The 18817-nt window shown below is 42.1% G+C and overlaps 1 protein-coding gene across 1 annotated transcript in view; it reads right to left on the bottom strand.

Moving 5' to 3' along the window:
* The window catches only part of STK39 (serine/threonine kinase 39), a 267852-nt gene that overhangs the window by 171751 nt on the left and 77284 nt on the right, over positions 1-18817 (bottom strand). Inside the window, exon 5 of the mRNA XM_058549177.1 lies at positions 17716-17771. Within this exon, the coding sequence (XP_058405160.1) occupies positions 17716-17771 (56 nt within the window). The remainder of the gene's footprint in view (positions 1-17715; positions 17772-18817) is intronic.

Consider the following 18817-nt stretch of genomic DNA (forward strand, 5'->3'; position numbering starts at 1 on the left):
CAGGCATAAGGGTACAAGAAAACTGCATCTGAAATCTTGGCATGTCTGAATTTTTCATTCACCCAGAAGCACAGAGAACAAGGATTTCCCCGCACTTACAAAACAAATTGTGTTCTTGAGGGGCTTGCTTGCTAATGAATAGCAAAATTTGGTCTAAAACTTGACTTCCTTAAAACGTGGAAGTGACTTTGTGGGTGAGTAGTCAGCCCTAACCTACCTCAAACATCTACTAACATCTGTGAAAAGGAACCTGACTTGTGCACGAAAAAATTGGCTTAGGTCAATTCAACACTTGGCTAGAGAACAATGGAATCAACATTCGATAGTTGAGAGCTTCCTAAAACAAATTCAAAATGGGTTACAAGAGATACTGATCTCTCAGACCTCCTAGACGCTGGTTGGGGGTCTGAGGCAACGGGAGCCCCCATTGCTGCAGGGGCCCCGGTAGTTTCTGGCTAGAAGCAGCCTCTTTTCCCCAGAGGCCATGACCTAGAAAAGCGAGGGAGCACTGAGACTGTCGAGGAGCCCAACCCCAGAGTCTGATACCAGGTAAGGGAAGCTGATCCAATTAGCACCCTGGACTACTGTTGCTCTCTCTCTAGCAAGGAGGAAAATTTGGGATAGGTAATTATGCAGGGATGTTCAGGAAAGGAGAAAGACTAGAAGCAGGGAAGACCAGAGCCATAGCCCAGGAGTAACATCAACAGGGCCTGTATTTGAATAGAGACCCTGAAAATGGAAAGGATTACACAAATTCTTAAGAAAATATGATGATTTAGTAGATACTGGAATTGAAAAAGAGGAAGGAATAAGAAGATTAAATGACTTGCCAAAGACCACAAGCAAGTTATTGAGGGTCGGAATAAAATCCACAGTCCTTCACAGAGGACTTAGCCATTTAGCCGCAGTCTCCATTTCGGGAAAATTCAGTGTATTTTTCTGTACTGAAAAAGCAATGCAAAATGGAATAATGGGGTTAATACTCCACAACTCCTAAGCTCTTCTTCCCTGAGTAAAGATCAAGTTGTGATTACCCACCACAGAAAAACTAGTTTGAGGTTCTCTGGTTAATCCTAAATGTCATTTTTATATCATCAAAAACAATCCTTTCATAATTTGGTTTGATTCCCAGTTTTTTTTCTCATGAGAGACTCTCAGGACTTTACTGGCAAAATTGAAATGTACTTCTAAACACCAGGGCTAAATTTTCAGGGCTGCCAGCATCCGGCCTTTCTGAGTCCCACAGGTTTCCTTAAAAATGTTATATCACCAATGTTGGATTAACAAAAAAGCATATAAAGAAGTACATTATAATTTAAATTATGCAAACTATATAATAATGGGTATAAAAGAGAAGCAAATATTTTCTTCTGTTAGGAAGAGACTATAGAAAGTTGTTTTGTTTTAAACAATGTATTTTGCTCTTTTCATGCTGTTTTTATAGTAGAACATGTGTCAGTGGTACACCAGGAGGCTACTTACCTCCAGTAAACATAGGGTGTGCACAACGGTGTCTAAACGCCATGAGTTTAGACACCATGACACTTACAGAGCTCTGCTTCAGACAGAACCCTGGCCTTCTAGTGGGAGCTAACACGGGAAAATATGAGATGACCTAAACAACACGAATAGAAGAAATATGCAATATGCCCAATATACTCCACTCAGCACCAAAGGTGTCACCTTCTGTTTGCTGGCAATTCCTAGGTCCCCTTTCCCCCTGATTCTCTTGGTAAGAGAAGGAAAACACAGACTAGGGCAAGTCACAGCTTTAGCAGTTACAGAATCAGAGGAGTGCCTCTTCCAACTGCAGTCCAGACCCCTCATTCCATCCAGATTAATCTTCCTGCAGGGCAGTTCTGATCATAGCACTCTGGTCAAAATCTCCCTCCCGACAAGGCATTTGAAGAATAACGAGGCAGCCCATCCCCGACCATAATTTGTCATGTATGTGGAAGCCAACAGGCTTCCAGTACCAATTCCTTCTGATCACAATGCTTACCCAGTTATCACATACTTGAGCACAGTGCTTTTAGTTTCTTTAACTGACCAAATCACTTTCTCAATTTTTTTTAATGTATAGTTAAACCCAGCCCTTTCTACCAGTTTTTCTGTTTATTTTTTTTTTAATTAAATAGGAACAACTTGCACTCTCCTGGAGGCTTGCCATCTTCAGAGTGTCATCAGACCTCTGGGCACTAAGAGCCAAGTCTTAGTGGAAACAGGGAGGGTGGTCCCTTGCGCCTGCTGGGAATCCCTGCAAACCAAGGCAGGAGAGAGCACAGTGCAACCCTGACTCAGGGGTGGCAAAGGGGTCACCTCAAGTCCCCCAGGTGGATGCCACACCTCTGGGTACCGGATCAGCAGAACTCAGCAAGCCCAGAACAAGAAGAGAAGCCCAGAGCCCAGGGGGCCAAGTCAGGATGTGGCAAGATCTAGGACAGCAGCCGCCAACACTCACTGGGCTCGTTTCCTCTTGAAATAACGTCACTTTGCTCATAGCAGTAGTTTTCTGACTATTCTAATAGTGATATTTCATTGCACCATGAATGGGAGCATAACTATCAAGAGGCCACAAAGCGACACTCTTGATATGGCTTGTGTGGCCCCCGTTCAGAGGCATGCCATGGGGTCCTGACCATTTCTAGTCTCCCACCAACAATCCCAGAAACTAAAGAGAAGAGGAGAGGCAGCAAGGGGAGGGCACAATGAGGACGAAGGAGCCACATTTCCACTCCAAGGAAGCTCTTTGGAATCGAACAGGCCTGCAAGTGATCCCAATGACACTCCCGGCTAATTTACTTAACTTCCTTGAGCAACAGTTTCGCAAGGTATAAGATGGGGAGCTGAGAATATAAATAGTAGGTTCTCAGCATAGCACACACTGTTGGTTGACTATCCAACATCCATACCCTGTCTTCTCTACCAGAATCCAGATTTTGTTTGCCAGGCCTCAGGGGACTAATCATGCTGATCTAAGCCAATCATAGTGCTTGGTTCCTCCCACCAGCGAACGGTCTGAGGGTCTGCCCTAGTCCTGGCCCATAAGACCCACAGGGAATATGGTGCAGGCTCTTGTGGGGAAACATTCCACCTGAATACAAGAACCATCCTACAGGGCTCCTTTGCTCCCTACTCCCCTGCCTGTCTGGGACACTGTCACGTGAGGATGTGATGCTTCGAGCAAGAGCAGCCCACGGGGACAGGTGCTACCTGACATTAGTGAGGTGCAGAACAGAGAACAGGAGCCAGCCCACACCCTCTGTGATATCCCTGGGCTTCTGCACCAACCCTGGAACCGAATGCCCCAGGCTTCTGTTATACGAGAAAATTAAATGTCTGTTTTGCTTAATCTCCTGCCAGTCAAATACTCTGGTGTTTGAACCCAAAGGCTTCTTTTTTTTTTTTTTTAAAGATTTTATTTATTTTATTTTTTTCCCCCCAAAGCCCCAGTAGATAGTTGTATGTCATAGCTGCACATCCTTCTAGTTGATGTATGTGGGACGTGGCCTCAGCATGGCCAGAGAAGCGGTGCGTTGGTGCGTGCCCGGGATCCGAACCCAGGCCGCCAGCAGCGGAGCGCGCGCACTTAACTGCTAAGCCACGGGGCCGGCCCCCAAAGGCTTCTTAACTCTGACAGTCCCCTGTCTTTACCCAGTCCAGCCACGTTTATTCCTACTTCCTGACTACTGAGGGTTAACCATTGCATCAGAGGCCCAAGTCACTACAATCCCCAAAAGGACTTGGTAAAAATCAGCAAGAAAACAATTTAGCACACAGTGCAATTTTGGGGTTTTAAACAGCTCCAGTATTGAGTGTGGCTTTTAATGCCAGGGGCACAAATCAAAACAAATAAATGCACAAGCGTCTCAAGGAGAAGAAAACACACGGAAGAAAAGTCTAATTCACTTTTTTGCCAACAGTTTCCACTGGGGCTACACTTACATAAACCTTCCAGAAACAGAACAATACACTTCTAGGAAAATAGGAGAGAGAAGTCGCTTCAACCTTCTAGTCTAGACCCTTGCTACGCAAAGTGGGGTGCACAGACCAAAATAACCAGCACCACCTGGGAGCCTCTGAGGAACGTAGGATCCCGGGTCCCACCCTAGACCTAGTGAATGAGAATCTGCATTGTAGCAAGAGCCCCAGCTGACTCGATGCACAGTGAGGCTGGAGACGTACTGCTCAAGAGCACTGTCTTCCCACCAGTGTTGCTACACAATTCAGTATGACTCGAAGACCTCAAAGAATGGCCAACTCCATGGCTTCCCTCTTTCACCTCTTAGATGAAGAGAACCACAGTAGTCAAAAGACAGTGGCAGAAAGAAAGTTCAGTGCACATTCACGTATTTTGTGCCACAGCAAGGACAAGGGCAATACTAAAAACAAAACTCACACCCCACGCAGAACTTCTGACTCAGTGATTCTAATGCATCAAGAGGACAAACAAATTCACACACACGGCACACCTCTATAGGAATACTCAGATATGTACAAAATCTTTTTTTCATACATGAAAATGATTTACAATTGTAATACTTATTAACAGTCCACCGGTAACAGCTGCTCACAGGAGGACCAGGGCACAGAGGAAACAGGCTGGGGGTAAGCATCACTCTTAGCACAGAGGTTTGTAACACTACTCCTTTCTCTCCACTCAGGAGAACCCCTGAAATGCAATTGTGTGCAGGTGGTATCATTCTATTATTAAAGTGATAACATTGAATCTGCTCATCTTTTAACCAAGACAATAATAAATATGTTGGCAACTTATCTACTATTAGTAATCAATTACTCACACGCCACTTCACTAAGGATTGGGACACACCACATGTCCTGCTCGGGAGTGGGGGACCCCAAGATGGACCAGACAGAAACAAAGGGTTTTCTAAAACCTTGCTCTCCACCGAATCTCCTATCCCTCCATCAGACTCCTCATTTTCAACTCTATTTATTCCTTCTTGCAAGCAAATGGTGCTCAATGGCCTGGATTGGTGCTATAGGCTGCAGCCCCCACCCACCCACGGCATGGTGACTAAGGCATTCACAGTCAGAAAACATGATCTGCCATATTTCCAGAATCACTTCTCAGCTGCTCTGGACAAATCCATGTTTCCCATCTATGAATGAGTGAGAGGCAGTCCTGACCTTCGTTGAAACACGAGAGAATGACAATTTCACAGCCTCTTCTGAGAGCAAAGGAAGGAAAAAAATCAGAAGACATCATCTTTTTATTCCTTAAAGGTAGAACTTCACCTTTCAAAATAAAAAAAACACAAAAAGCAAAACTTCCCATGATTGGCGTCTCATGAGGGCAGATTCTCGAAACTGCCATCGATAGGTTTCCTTCAAATGTACCATATTTTTACTTACAAGAAGAAGTTCTCAGCACTTGTTTGTACTTTGTACATGGAATCAACATCAAATTACAATGACATAGACAGGGGCCGGCCCCATGGCGTAGCCGTTAAGTGCACGCGCTCCGCTGCTGGCGTCCTGGGTTCGGATCCCAGGCGCGCACCGACGCACCGCTCGTCAGGCCATGCTGTGGCTGCGTCCCATATAAAGTAGAGGAAGATAGGCACAGATGGGCACAGATGTTAGCCCAGGGCCAGTCTTCCTCAGCAAAAAGAGGAGGATTGGCGTGGATATTAGCTCAGGGCTGATCTTCCTCCCAAAACAAACAAAGATAAATAAATAAAAAATATTTAAAAATGATATAGACAAAAATTACAAGAAAAATTCCACAGGAGGATTCTTGGTAAAAATGGCGAGGCTACACAAGCTGCCGCCCCCTCCTCAATTCCTCAACCATTCTCACCTTCGAGACATCACAGGCTTAAAAGGGACAAAAAGAAGAGTAAGTGGTGGTGGTTGTCAATTCACATTTGGCTCACAGTTCAGTTGACTAATGCAGCCAATTAGCCACAGCATGAAAGAGAGCACTAGTTTAAGACAACAGCAAACCGCAGATAATCTGCCCATCTATGTCAGAGCCGCAGAACCCTTCCCAAAAGCAGGTGAATCTCCGGTGAGAAGTGGAGCCAGAGGCCACACCTGGCGGGGCAGCAGCAGGAGGGAAGGCGGGAGCAGTAATCCCAGGAAAGCTGTGCTGAAGGTATGAGAGAAGAGCCAGCTTTCTCAAGTCCAACAGTAGACAGGACCAAGAACTCACTAGTGGTCAACTTTCTACCAAATATGTTGATTACGGTGAACAAACGAAAACGACAGATAATCCCCAAATCACAAATCCATTCCTCCCTGGCTCCCCAGTGACGGGTAGAAGGGATATTTTTAAAGATGCTCTGGTAAAAGTAGCCACAAGACAGATACTTGGCTTACTCTCCCCTCCATGCTCAAGACCATCCTCTGATTTGAATGCTTTAAATAAGACTGAGAATGTAGTGACTGAGGTTAATGAAGGGTCACTCAAACATTTTGATGCAAGATAGGTCCTTGGAGAGCGTCTTGTCAACCTTCTTTATTTTACAGCTGAAAACACTGAGCCCGGGGCAGCCGAACTGTCAAAAGGCGTAGAGTTAAGAAGCAAATGGGCTCCCCCACTTGGAGCCTAATGGTTAGGACGTGAGCCAAGGACTGAAAGTGAAGTCAGGAGATCTGAGATTGATGGCTTTTATGACCTTCAGGATGACCTTAAACAAGTCCACAATCACTCAGCAGCCTTTGGTCCCCACATGTCTAAGACCTACTCTGCTGAAATGACAGAGCTGTTGTAAGGAGAGCACTCGGTAAGCATATTACACAGTTAGCATTTCCCAGGCCAAAAGCATGCTCTGCAGTCAATGGGGGCTCCTGGCTGGCCATATCCACAAAGACGGGCACAAGCAACTTAGATCAAATATTAATAAGTCTAAATTTCCAATGCAATATTCATATACCTGCAGGTGGTCTTTTTCATACAAATCTCCACTCAACCAGCTCTACTATCAGAAGCCTCCATTAAACCACAACGACTCATCTGTACACTTCTAAAGAGATGGTCCCTATGGGAGGTGATTAAAATAGCACAATTCTAGTTGCCACAAGTATTCAAAGCAACAATTTACATTATTTCCACAAAGTCTGGAGAAGGATTAGTTGGGGCTAACCCAATCTTCAAAAAAATCTGCAGATTTTTAAATCTGCGATAAAGAAAACCTTACATTTAAAACTCCTAACACTTAAGAGTCACTAAAATATGCGAATCATACTTAAACTCTGTTGCTCAGTATTCTTTTAACCCCAGTTTTCCACACACAGCATACGTTCATTACTTCATTCAACAACTATTTCCTGAGCTCTTACTAAGTGCCATGTCCTGTTCTTAGCACTGCGACTATGGAACAGAAAGCCCTGCCTTTGTGGAGCTGACCTTTAAGGGGGGGGGGGGGGGAATAAGTACAGATAAACAAAATTACAAAGTACAACATACAGCAGTGGTTCTCAGACTTTAGCGTCCATCAGAATCACTAGAGGGCTTCTTAAAATATGGATTGCTGGGCCCCACCTCCAGAGTTTCTGAGGCAGTAGGTCTGGGGATGGAAGACCACAAGAATTTACATTTTTATCAAGTTCCCAAGGTGATGGTGACGCTGCTGGTCTAAGACCACACCTTGAGAACCACTAACATAACAGTTTATTGATGTGACAATAAAGAAAAACAGATCAGGGGATAGGGAGTATGGGGGAGGGGGGCTGCCATTTACCATAGGATGGGATAGGGAGCACGAAATTTACCTTAGGATGGCCATGGAAGCCTCACTGATGTGACACTGGAGCCAAGATCTGAAGGAGGTACTGAAAAGAATGTTCCACATAGAGGGAGTGGCCAGTGCAAAGGTCCTGAGGCAGGAGCAGGCATGGCAAGGAGGCCAGTGTGACTGGACTGGAGTGAGGGAGAGGAAGAAGTAGGAGATGAGGTCAACAAGACAATGAGGTGCCAGATCTTGTAAGGCCCTGTGGGCCACCATAGGATTTTGACTTCACTCTGAGATGAGGAGGCTTTGGAGGGTTCTGAGTAAAGGTATGACACAAGCCAACTTAGTTTAAAGGCATCACTTTGGATGCTGGGTAGAGAACTGAGCACAGAGGGACAAGGGCAGAAGAAGAGGACCTCTCAGGAGGCTACCATAATAATCCCGGCAAAAATTGACGGTGGCTTGGACCAGGATGACAGCAGGGGAGGTGGTAAGACGTGGTTAATGATAGGATTTGCTGACAAACTGGACAGGACATAGAATATGAGAGAAGAGAAGGCTCAAGGAACACCAGATTTCTAACCTACTCAATAGAAGGATGGAGCTGCCATTAAAAGAAGTGGGCAAGACTGTGAGAAGGGCAGTTTTTTGGGGGGAGGGGCATGGAGATTATAGAGTTCTTCTGTGTCGAAATTATACACTTTTTAGAGTCGAAAGGAAACTTGAGAGCCCAAAAACCTCCTTTTATAGGTGATACAAAGTATGGCCAACAAAGAACTTGGCTGAGGGCATGGGGTAAATTAGTGACCTAGGGACTAGATAATGCTAGATTACTGTGTCCTCAAGTGTACTCTGTGAAATCAAGTGTTAAATTATATCCCATAGAGTATAAACACATTAACTCTATTTAAATTTCCTAAAAATCCCTAATCCATATATATATATATATATGCAGTAACTTACGTTACTGATCAAAAACACCTATTCCCAAATCATTCATATTTACAATACATATTTAAGATTTATCCCCAGGACAACCCACTAAACTAGACCTAACATGGCTAACTTAGATTTCTCAGGTATATGCTTTTCTCTCTAATTACAAACTTTTTAAATTAAATTTTACGGCTAACTGTTCAATGTCTGTTTCACTTGAGCTGTAAGCTCCCTGACAGGAGACATGCTGTCTCCATTGCTCTCCACCACATCAGCTGAGAGGACTGTGCCTGGGACACAGCAGATGCTCAATAAATATCTGTCACCTAACCACTTCAGATGCGCTGAACCCAAACACCTAACGTTCACCTTTTTACCAGAGAAGGACCATGTTTTGTTATAACAAATGGAGGTTCTGGGAAACACAAAAATAAATCAAAAAATGCTCCAGCAAAAACTGAGTTGAACTGCTCTGCTCTCAGTCTAAGAACGCTTGTGTCCCAGACCTCAGCAGCTTGTGGTAATATATAAAATGTAATTTAATAATGACGCTGCTGGCCCTTAAAGGCAGGAAAGAAGAAAGGAAGAGGGGGGGTATGGAGAGAAGAGAGGGAGGGAGGGAGGAAGGGAGGAGGAAAGAAAACGGAGGCCCATCTGCCTCATGTCCTCCTAGACACTCTTCCTTGAAGCTGAACCCTGTCCCCCATGCAGCTAAGCATACACAGCTGAGGAAAAACTGCAGCAGGAGAACACAGCAAAGTGATTCTCCCCCATTGGGCTCACCCAGTAAGACGTCCTTAAGTTGCTGCTCAAACAACTGCTAGCAGCTGTTAAAGGATGGGAAGCTGCTTAAAATCTTCCCAAGTATTTCTCACCGATGGCATACAGATGGAACGGAAAACCAAGTTTCCAGAATTGATTGCATTCTTGGTTCATGTTAGAGGTTTCACCAAATGTTCCCATTTGTCAAGATCCCAAAATTCAGGGAGTCACATTAATTTACTGTCCTTATTTACTTACACCAAAAAAAAATGAACATATGAGAACTTTGGCATAATTTGTTAAACCATAATTCACATAATTATAAATATTCTGAAACTCAAAACATATATTTTGGTTCACTGTAAAGCACTTTACACCCGCCAGGGATTTTAATTTGCACTTGCACTGTTTTCTGAGTGTGCCCAACGTCTCTGAATTCCTGTGCTCTGCTTCGTTCTTCCTTATCAACCATTTCATTGCCAGCCGGCTAAGGTAGAGCTTGCCTAAAATCAAAGCTGAAAAATGTTTGTTAAAAAACTATTTTCAGCCTTAAAAATAGGCACTAGTATACACACCTAAATATTTTCATCTCCCTCTCTGTTAAGCAGATATATTCTTACTTGTTTGAACTTTCAGCTTTGCCTTACATGTCTACCCTCTACCACCGACAGGCACGTGCCCGTGCAGAGCCTGGCGAGACAGTTCAGATCACAATGGCCAAAGTTCGTGAACACCTGCCATGTGTCAGGCACTATTAGGGGTGTTGAGATGAGCAGTTTTCTACCGCTGATAAAAATATGGTCTGGAGGGAAGAGGGGGGCGTAGAGACCTAATTTCAGTACCGTGTAATAGGCTACCTAGTAGAGAGAGGGTAGGGCACTTTCAAACCACCAGGGTAAGGTGCTTAATGCAGTGAGGGTAGCGGTGGTAGAGGAAAGGATGGGAAAAGGTTTCTTAAGGAAAGAATGCCCTGAAATGAGTCTCGAAAGAGAAGAAGTGAGCCAGGTAAAAAGGAGGATCTCGAAGAAGTGAAGCAGATAGCACTGGTGGACGAGACTGGAAAAACAGGCAGGGCCTGCATATGCCACACCGGGGAGCTGGGGCTTTACTCCATCACCAACAGTCTTAAACTTTATGTAAGGGAATTATGTGGTCAGATTTACATTGTAGATTTTTCACCTGGTGATATTGGGGAAATTGATGGGGTAAAGAAATAGTGAGAGCAAAATGATATGGCAGGAGGTCAGATGGGGGTCCTACATCCTCACCTCCCTAAGCGCCTCCTTGTGATCTTACGACACCCTAAATAGTTAAAGGGCACCACCCCCATTTCAATACAAAAACAATAGGAGCAAACTAATTCTAAAAGGGAATGTGTGTTCACCCCTCTAGCCCCCTAGTATTTTCCCATTGCACAGACGTGGAAACCAAGGTGCAGAGAGGTTAAATAACTTGGCTACAGGGCTAGAAGGAGCAGCGCCAGGGTTTGATCCACAGCAGTCCCGTGTCAGAGCCCACGCTCTAGGCCAAGGCACTCATAACATTGATGACATCATCACTTCCTGATTCAGACACCTCAGGGGCTTTCCAAGCTTTCTGATACTAATCAGAGGCTGCCTCCGGTGCACACAGGGAGCCCATGTTACCTTGCTTGCAACAGCAGCTTCTCTTTCCTGCAACATAAGAAATACTCTTTTCTTCCCCCATCAAAGTGCACTTTACCAGAACCAAAGAACACAGAAGGAAAAGGAAAGAACCTAGCAGCTCTGGGTGCAAAAACTAAACCACCTTGCACATCTTTCTCTGGCTCTTTGAGAATAATATCTGAGTGCTGGAAGCAAGTTAAGTCTAGTTGTATGTTTTCTAGTTGCATGTTTTAGTCACAGGCTTTTCAGTGTTCAAGATGCCGACTGAAGCTGAAAATGTATTCAAAGGCTGACTAAGGATATAATCTCCCTCTCAGAAAACAGAGATGCTACCCAATGTTATACCAGTGTGCCTTAGACAATGAAAAGCCTAGGGCATTAGCTTAATTTGCATGGGCTCACATATACTGAGATGGTGTGATGATAACTTCCTCGAGTTCTAGGCTGCCTTAGCTCAGTACCAGATTTGATTTCTGTCATGAAACACTAGGGATGGCAAATTCACATTCACACATGTACACACACACCTAAAAGGCAAAAGTAAGTGAAAATGAACATGAGATCTAGCTCCTATAGTGTAGTAGTATGCTTCTAGAAAGTTCTTCAGAAACCAAATGTTTTGAAGTCAAGATTCTTCTAGTATATTAAGGGTGGTCACTATTTAAAAGAACACTAAGATAAATATATTTGTGGTGACCACCCCAAAAGGACCTGTTTTATATGAATTTCTGTTTGCTCAGAACAGTGTCTCTCATTAATTCTGGACAAACAGGCTTAGTCACTTGCCAGACAAAGCACTAAGCTCTTCCTGACAACATGATAGAGCATCAAAGTGGAAAATAAAACCCTAGGCCGTGGGAAGAGTGTGACTTTCAAATAGCCACTCCCTCTATCACATATTGTAGCAAAAACTCTTATACTCACCAAGGCATCCTATCCAAGTTTATTATCAGGAAGTCACACATACAAGTTCACTGAGCACAGAAAATATAATAAGAAGTAAAGCATTTCCTTTTAAACCCTGAGTAGGCAGTCCTCAGGTTTTAATTCGCTACATCAAACCTGAGGTTTTCCAATCTGAAAAGAATGTGGTGTCACTACTGCACCAAATGACCCCTAAGATATTGCTTCTCCTCTCCCCTAAAACCTGGCCAGTGATGCTGTGTCTCAACTTGAAGGAGCAAGGAGGAAAAAGGTGCTGAATATGTTCCCCAGCCCAAAATGGAATCAATTTATGCAGGGATGTAGAAGAGTGCAAAAGCAGAAGTGATTGCTATTGGTCTTCCGTCCGAAACTGAGATCATTTCAATCCAGATTTAGGATTCTCTTCCTGGAAATCCCACAGATGTGGGGTCACAGGGTCTGGAGCCAGACTGCCCAAATCTGAAGCCGGACTCCACCACTTATTCTACATGTGGCTGTGGGCCCCTTACTTCCTCTCTCTGTACCTTAGCTTCTCATTTGTAAAATGGGCATAAAACAGCACCGTCCCCTGGGGCTGTGGTGAGGACTGAATGAGTCACAATGCGCTCAGCACACGCAACTAAGCCTGGCACATAGCAAGCACTCAATTCATAGTAGTTACTGATTTTATATCCACAGTCGACAGAAGTGTATATGATTCCCACGGAATTTGCACTGTTGGAAACAGAACCAAGAATATTAGCCTTATTTACCACACTGGTTAGCTGCATAATAACGCGAGTTTCTCGTGGTCTGAACAAGTCTCCTTAATTTTACCCTTTCCTAATAAAAAGTTCCGAGAAAGGGAGAGCGTGTGTGTGTGTATATATATGTATAGTGTAAGAGTGATTTTTTTAAATAAAAATTAAGTTTTCTATTAGAATAGCAATTCTATTTTTAAAAACAACGCTCATAATACTCTCAAGGTAAACAAATAAACACTACATTCAAAGAAATAAATGTAAACTTCTCCCCTGCTTAACTTTTATCTCAAAAAACAGGGCCTAAAGAGAATAAGACGTAAAGGGAAGAGGGTACAAACAGTCTGAGTAAAAGCAGTGTATTATTTATCTAAACATAATAGGTAGCAACAAAAAGAGACGGTCTGGCTCTGCTGCTGCTAAGTTTCCACGTTCAAGTCTCCCACCCTCCTCCCCTACTTCACCCACCAGACAAAGACGCCACAAAAGACCCAAGACCCCTGGTCCTAGGCTTTGTTCAGGCAGTGATCAACCAACTGCCTGACCAAGAAAGTCAAACTCCTATAAAATGAGGATAGCAGCAGCATCTACCTGTTCCAAGGAAATACTACAAATGTTTTTTAAGGCAATAATCTTATTTTATAGTTAAAACCAAAAAAAAAATTTCCATTTTAAATACTGTATAAATTCAATGTTGTGCTCAGGTCAGAGAATGCTGAGAAAATTAAATGTGTATTCTAGAAAGCTACAGCTCCAGAGAGGAAGAAACTGCACCTTTAAATGCCTGTTAACCTACCATTATACATCCGGGAAATGGCATTCTAGTTCGTGTTAGCACACAAGCATGAAGTCGCGTACACAAAAAGGATACCAAGGAAAACCCAGAGTGGCAATACACAGAATCCTCCCTACGTGCCAGGCACTGTTCTGAGCACTTTACACACTGAGTCATTTAGTCCCCACAGCAACCAGGTGGTGGCTTTCTGCGTGTGCCCTTCTGAACCAGCAGCCCCACACACGAGTGTGTTCTGGTTTACACTCAACACCGCCACCCACGGTGAGGAAAAAACCCAAAGGCCTGAGAGGGAGAGAAAACGTCAGGAAATCTTACCTCAGGGAACCCCAACTGAGAAAAGCAAAGGACAATCTGCTTCAGAAGGCCCAGAGAAGGAGCTGGGTCATTAATCAGACAAGAATGATGGGATGAAGTGACTGGCAGAGCACCAAGAGGCAGAATAAGGCAGGGGCTGACCCGCCTTCAGATTTCTAAGGCAGATCACTGCTATTTTGACCCTCTCAGTGAGAAATGATCATTCCAACACAAAACAGAGAAAATTAGTTGCACTTCTTTATCAGCGTACAGCAAGATTAATGACAAGTTAACTTCCAAGTTCCATAATTAATAAGCATTACCTTTTTATATAGCCCCTTTTATATAGCTTCATAAAGCCCCTCAGAGCTGAACCTCTTGCAAGACAAATCTGAGGGACATGTGATCTCCAGGCAGTGCGAGGAGGAGTCTGTGTGCTCCTGGTTGTAGTAACAGCAGTAACAGTAGTAATAGTAATGATGGTAGTGTTAGAAGGAGCTATAGATATTTACCTGTAGATATTTACCAATGCCTGTTATGTGCCAGCCATTGTTAAGATCACTAGACACAAAGAACTTCATTTAATTTCACAAAAAAAGATGAAGTGGGTTATATCACCTTTAAGGAAACTGAGTCTTAAACAGGTTGATAACTTGACCAAGGTCACAGAGCTTGAGTGGTGACCTGGGAATTTCAACCAAGCCAGGTGATCCCAGACCTTGTACTCTTAACTAGACTACGCTGGTGCTGGATGGTTTGAAGCTTCTGTCCACAAATTGTTTCAGTTGTCACTTGTTTAGTTGAAATATTTTCTTTTTTTCTTCATAATGTCCCTAGCCTATGGGATAAGGACCACTCTCTAGAGGAAGGACAACACAGGCATACATAAGAAGCTAATTTAGATGGCTCAAGAACAAAATTCAGCATTAATAGTAAGAGCCACCAAAGTGGGGAGGGGGAAGATAGATGAACCAAGGATGGCCAAGACTGCTAATTACTGAAGCCAGGCGATGGGTGTAAAAGGGTTTTTCTTACTCTTCTCTACTTTGCGCTATGTTTGAAAATTTTCAAAATAAAAGGTTTAAAATGGCTTTCACTTATTGAAAGTTTATTAAGTTTATTGAGTCATTTCCTTTCACTTGTTTTACTAGGTCATACCTTTACATGGTTCAAAATTCAAAATGTTATAAAAGGTATACACTAAGCAGTCCCCACTCCTCATTATCCTTCTAGTGTTTCTTTGTACAAATATGTAGAGATATTCTTATTTCTCCCCATTTCTTTCACAAAAGTGGCATATTAGATACATTGTATTTCACTTTGTTGTTTTCACTTAACCACGTAGCCTGGCGATTTTTTTTCATGTCAGTCCATAGAGAGTTTTTCATTCTCCATTACAGCTAGTGAGTCTTCCATAATGTAGATATACCATATTTAACTGGGACACCTAAGTGGTTTCCAGTCTTTTGCTGTCACAAACAATGATCCAATAAATAAGCTTATACTGTCTGTTCCTATTGCTCTGCTTTTGGTTGAACTAAGGATTTCTAACATTTATGTACTTATTGCATCAACCATATGAGCAGGGGGTGGATCAGATTTCATGGAACATGAACCTTATACAATTTGGAAGACCCTCTTTAAAAAAGAAAATACAGAATTATGAATACAAAATTAAGTACAAATGTATTTCTTTAAAATTAAAAATTCATTTCAATTCACTGGAGTCTTAAAGATTAAGTCCTTTCTTCTAGGATCTTTTTAGACAATTTAACAAAAATGCCTACATAGAAATATGTCCTGACTGCAAACTGGCTTCTTCTCTCCAACTCTGCAACTCCCAGAAACACACTGCACTTACAGGGACCTGAATCTTAAGTTTCAAAAGCCACACAGGAAATCTGTGTCTTCCTGGATGACAGGCATTATCATCACAATCTCACAGGTGGGGAAATTGAGGCGTAGAGATGCAATAACTTGCCCCAAGTTGCACAGTGGGTATTAAAGCAGGCCTGTTTGATTCCAAAGCCTTTGTGCTTAACTGATACACAGAGTGCCTCCCCAGGGGTCTTAAACCAAGGACTGTATTTGACTAAATTTATCTTTTCAAAGGGGAGGACTAAGAAATGATGACACTTTCATTACTAGTTCTCCAGGGAAGAAACATTTGATTTGAAACAAATTCTCAGTTTCCCTTTTGTATTTTCAAAACATCCTTTCTCTCTTTAAAAAATAAATAAATAAAAGTCCCCTAAGTGTACCTAACTGAATAGAGAGCCTGAGGTCAGCACCGTGCTTGTCACACAGGCCAGGGCATCACCTAACAGGTTCTCTCGCACCTAGAGAGGGGCAAACAACGAATCAAAGAGATGACTCAAGCCTTATCCTTTGTGTTAGGGGTGTGTCTGTTTTCTTTCTGCTGAACTCTTTTTTTTTTTTTTTTAATTTTTTGTTTATTGCAGTAACATTGGTTTATAACATTGTAAAAATTTCAGGTGTACATCATTGTACTTCTATTTCTGCATAGATTACATCATGTTCACCACCAAAATACTAATTACAACCCATCACCACACACATGTACCAAATTATCCCTTTCACCCCACTGCTGGTGGGAGTGCAAACTGGTGCAGCCTCTATGGAAAACAGTATGGAGATTCCTCAAAAAATCAAGGATAGAACTACCATATGATCCAGCTATTCCACTGCTGGGTATTTACCCAAAGAACTTGAAAACACCAATTTGCAAAGGTACATGCACCCCTGTGTTCATTGCAGCGTTATTCACAATAGCCAAGACTTGGAAGCAACCTAAGCGCCCATCAAGGGACGAATGGATAAAGAAGATGTGGTATATATACACAATGGAATACTACTCTGCTGAACTCTTGCATTTCTAATAATAACCCTAGATCCTCAGATTTGTCTAGAAACAAGACTGAGAGCAAGGACTGCGATCAACTTTAGTCTAATAACTAGATATGGAAAAACCCTAGACCTATGGCAGAAGAGCGGACTCTTCCACTCCAACTCAAAGAGAAGCAGAGGAGGCTAATGAAACATTTGGGGCAAATTTCAACATTCTTCAGCAACAGAAGCCAGATCAGAGATTCTCATCAAGGATGTTGCTAGGACGTGCTGCTATTAATATCTAATGCCTGGAAGCCAGCAGGCTGCACACTCTGCAGTGACAGGGGCAGTCCAGGGCTGACAGGGAAGGACTGTCCAGTCAAAAATGCCAAAAGCAGTGACAGCTGAGAGGACTGCTGAGACAGACCTTCGTGGACATGGAGTAAAACAAGAGTCAACATGGACATGGCTACGTTTTATCTCAGGCCTTTCAGGTTCTCTAGGAGCAATAACAGAATGAGAGGTTCTGCACATAGAAGGCACTTGTCTGATGCAGTCACTCAGTAGCCGTGTCCTGCATCTGCATGCCCACCGTCTGTCAAGAAGAGCCATGTAGGGTCAGATTTAAGAGCAAAATAAGCCCTGGATTTTAAGAGTCCACAATTCTTTCAGCCACGTGTTCAGAAACAAAAGGTTTTCAATTAATGTGCACAATGTTTTAAACTATCAAATTCATCCAAAAAATCTCAAAGATGCTTTTCTTGCAGTTATATCAATATCACCATTATTCAATGTGAAAGGCAGAAAACATAGTAAAATTAAAATTGTTCTTTATCAAAAGGCTATGTTCTAAAATAGAATTATTTATAGGATGATCTAACAAAGGTTTATCAAAGCAACAGGAAAAATGTTCTGCCTCAGACCCAAATATTCTATAATAGGGCAGCCCAGATACATTCTTAAAACAGATTACATGCATTTATTCATTTCTTAGGAACGATTCTACATTCCTTGAAACTGTAACACTTCTGTAAACAAGTAAAGAATTTTTATCTTATCAGCTTTACCTGCTATTTGTACCGAACCATCCTCACCCAGAAGGATATTACCAGCTTTCAGATCCCTATTAGAAAAAAAAAATGGAGAATAAATTGTGGAGTACAGACATTATATTGCATTAATTCACTCAAGAAGATCTTAAAACACATCATATAATGCAGCTGTTTGACATTATTATTATTTTATAAAATTAAAGTTGTATCACAGATTTTAAAAGTTACAAGAGTACATTGTGATTTTATAGTTTGCTCCTAGGAGACGGTTAGGATTTTAGTAGCAAATATTTTATGTGAAATCATTATCCAGATTGAATTACATCACTAGTTGAGTAGATTCTTTATTTTATCTTAGAGTTAGAGATTATCCATAAACTCACAATATTATCATTTTATCAAGAATTAAAGCCCACTCCATGTAAACCTGTTCTACTTCCACTTAAATTTGTCTGTGGAGCAATTCCAAATTAATCTCATCGGCCTCTTAAACAATGGATTTGATCAGTCTCTGCTCTGGATAGATATTGATTATAAATACTAATTATGATATCCTACAGCACAATTCTTCACTGTATAGAAGTCTTAACACTTAAAAAAGAAAAATGACAACTTACAATTTATAAATTTGATTTCTAAAGTAATATTTTTTCTGATTATTGAAAGACATAGTAGATATCATTAAATATATAGCTCACTTATACAATACTAGTATCACTAGTAAATGGTTATTTATTTGCAACTATTCCCGAGAGCCCAAGTAATACTAACCCATTTGAAACATCAAGCACTCATATTCTATGCTGTTTGGCTATTTAAAGAATTAGCATTTTATGTCAAAAAAGATGAAACTAGTGCCTCCTCCTTCCCTCTCACCTCACGTCAAAAATAATTAAATTATTACGACGTTTGGAACAGTTCTGCCTGTATTAGACATTTAGAGATGCTATCCAGTTCAACTGAGCATACTTCAAGTGTAGTACATTAACTGATTTTTTTAATGAGTCCACTCAGTACTTTTTATATTCTGTTTTTATTTCAGTGAAAGGAGATAAACCAATCCTGAAGATACTAATATAAGTCATCAAAATGTATTATCTTGTTTCTTTCTTAAGTA

Source organism: Diceros bicornis, chromosome 10, assembly GCF_020826845.1.
Source record: "Diceros bicornis minor isolate mBicDic1 chromosome 10, mDicBic1.mat.cur, whole genome shotgun sequence".
NCBI lineage: Eukaryota > Metazoa > Chordata > Mammalia > Perissodactyla > Rhinocerotidae > Diceros > Diceros bicornis.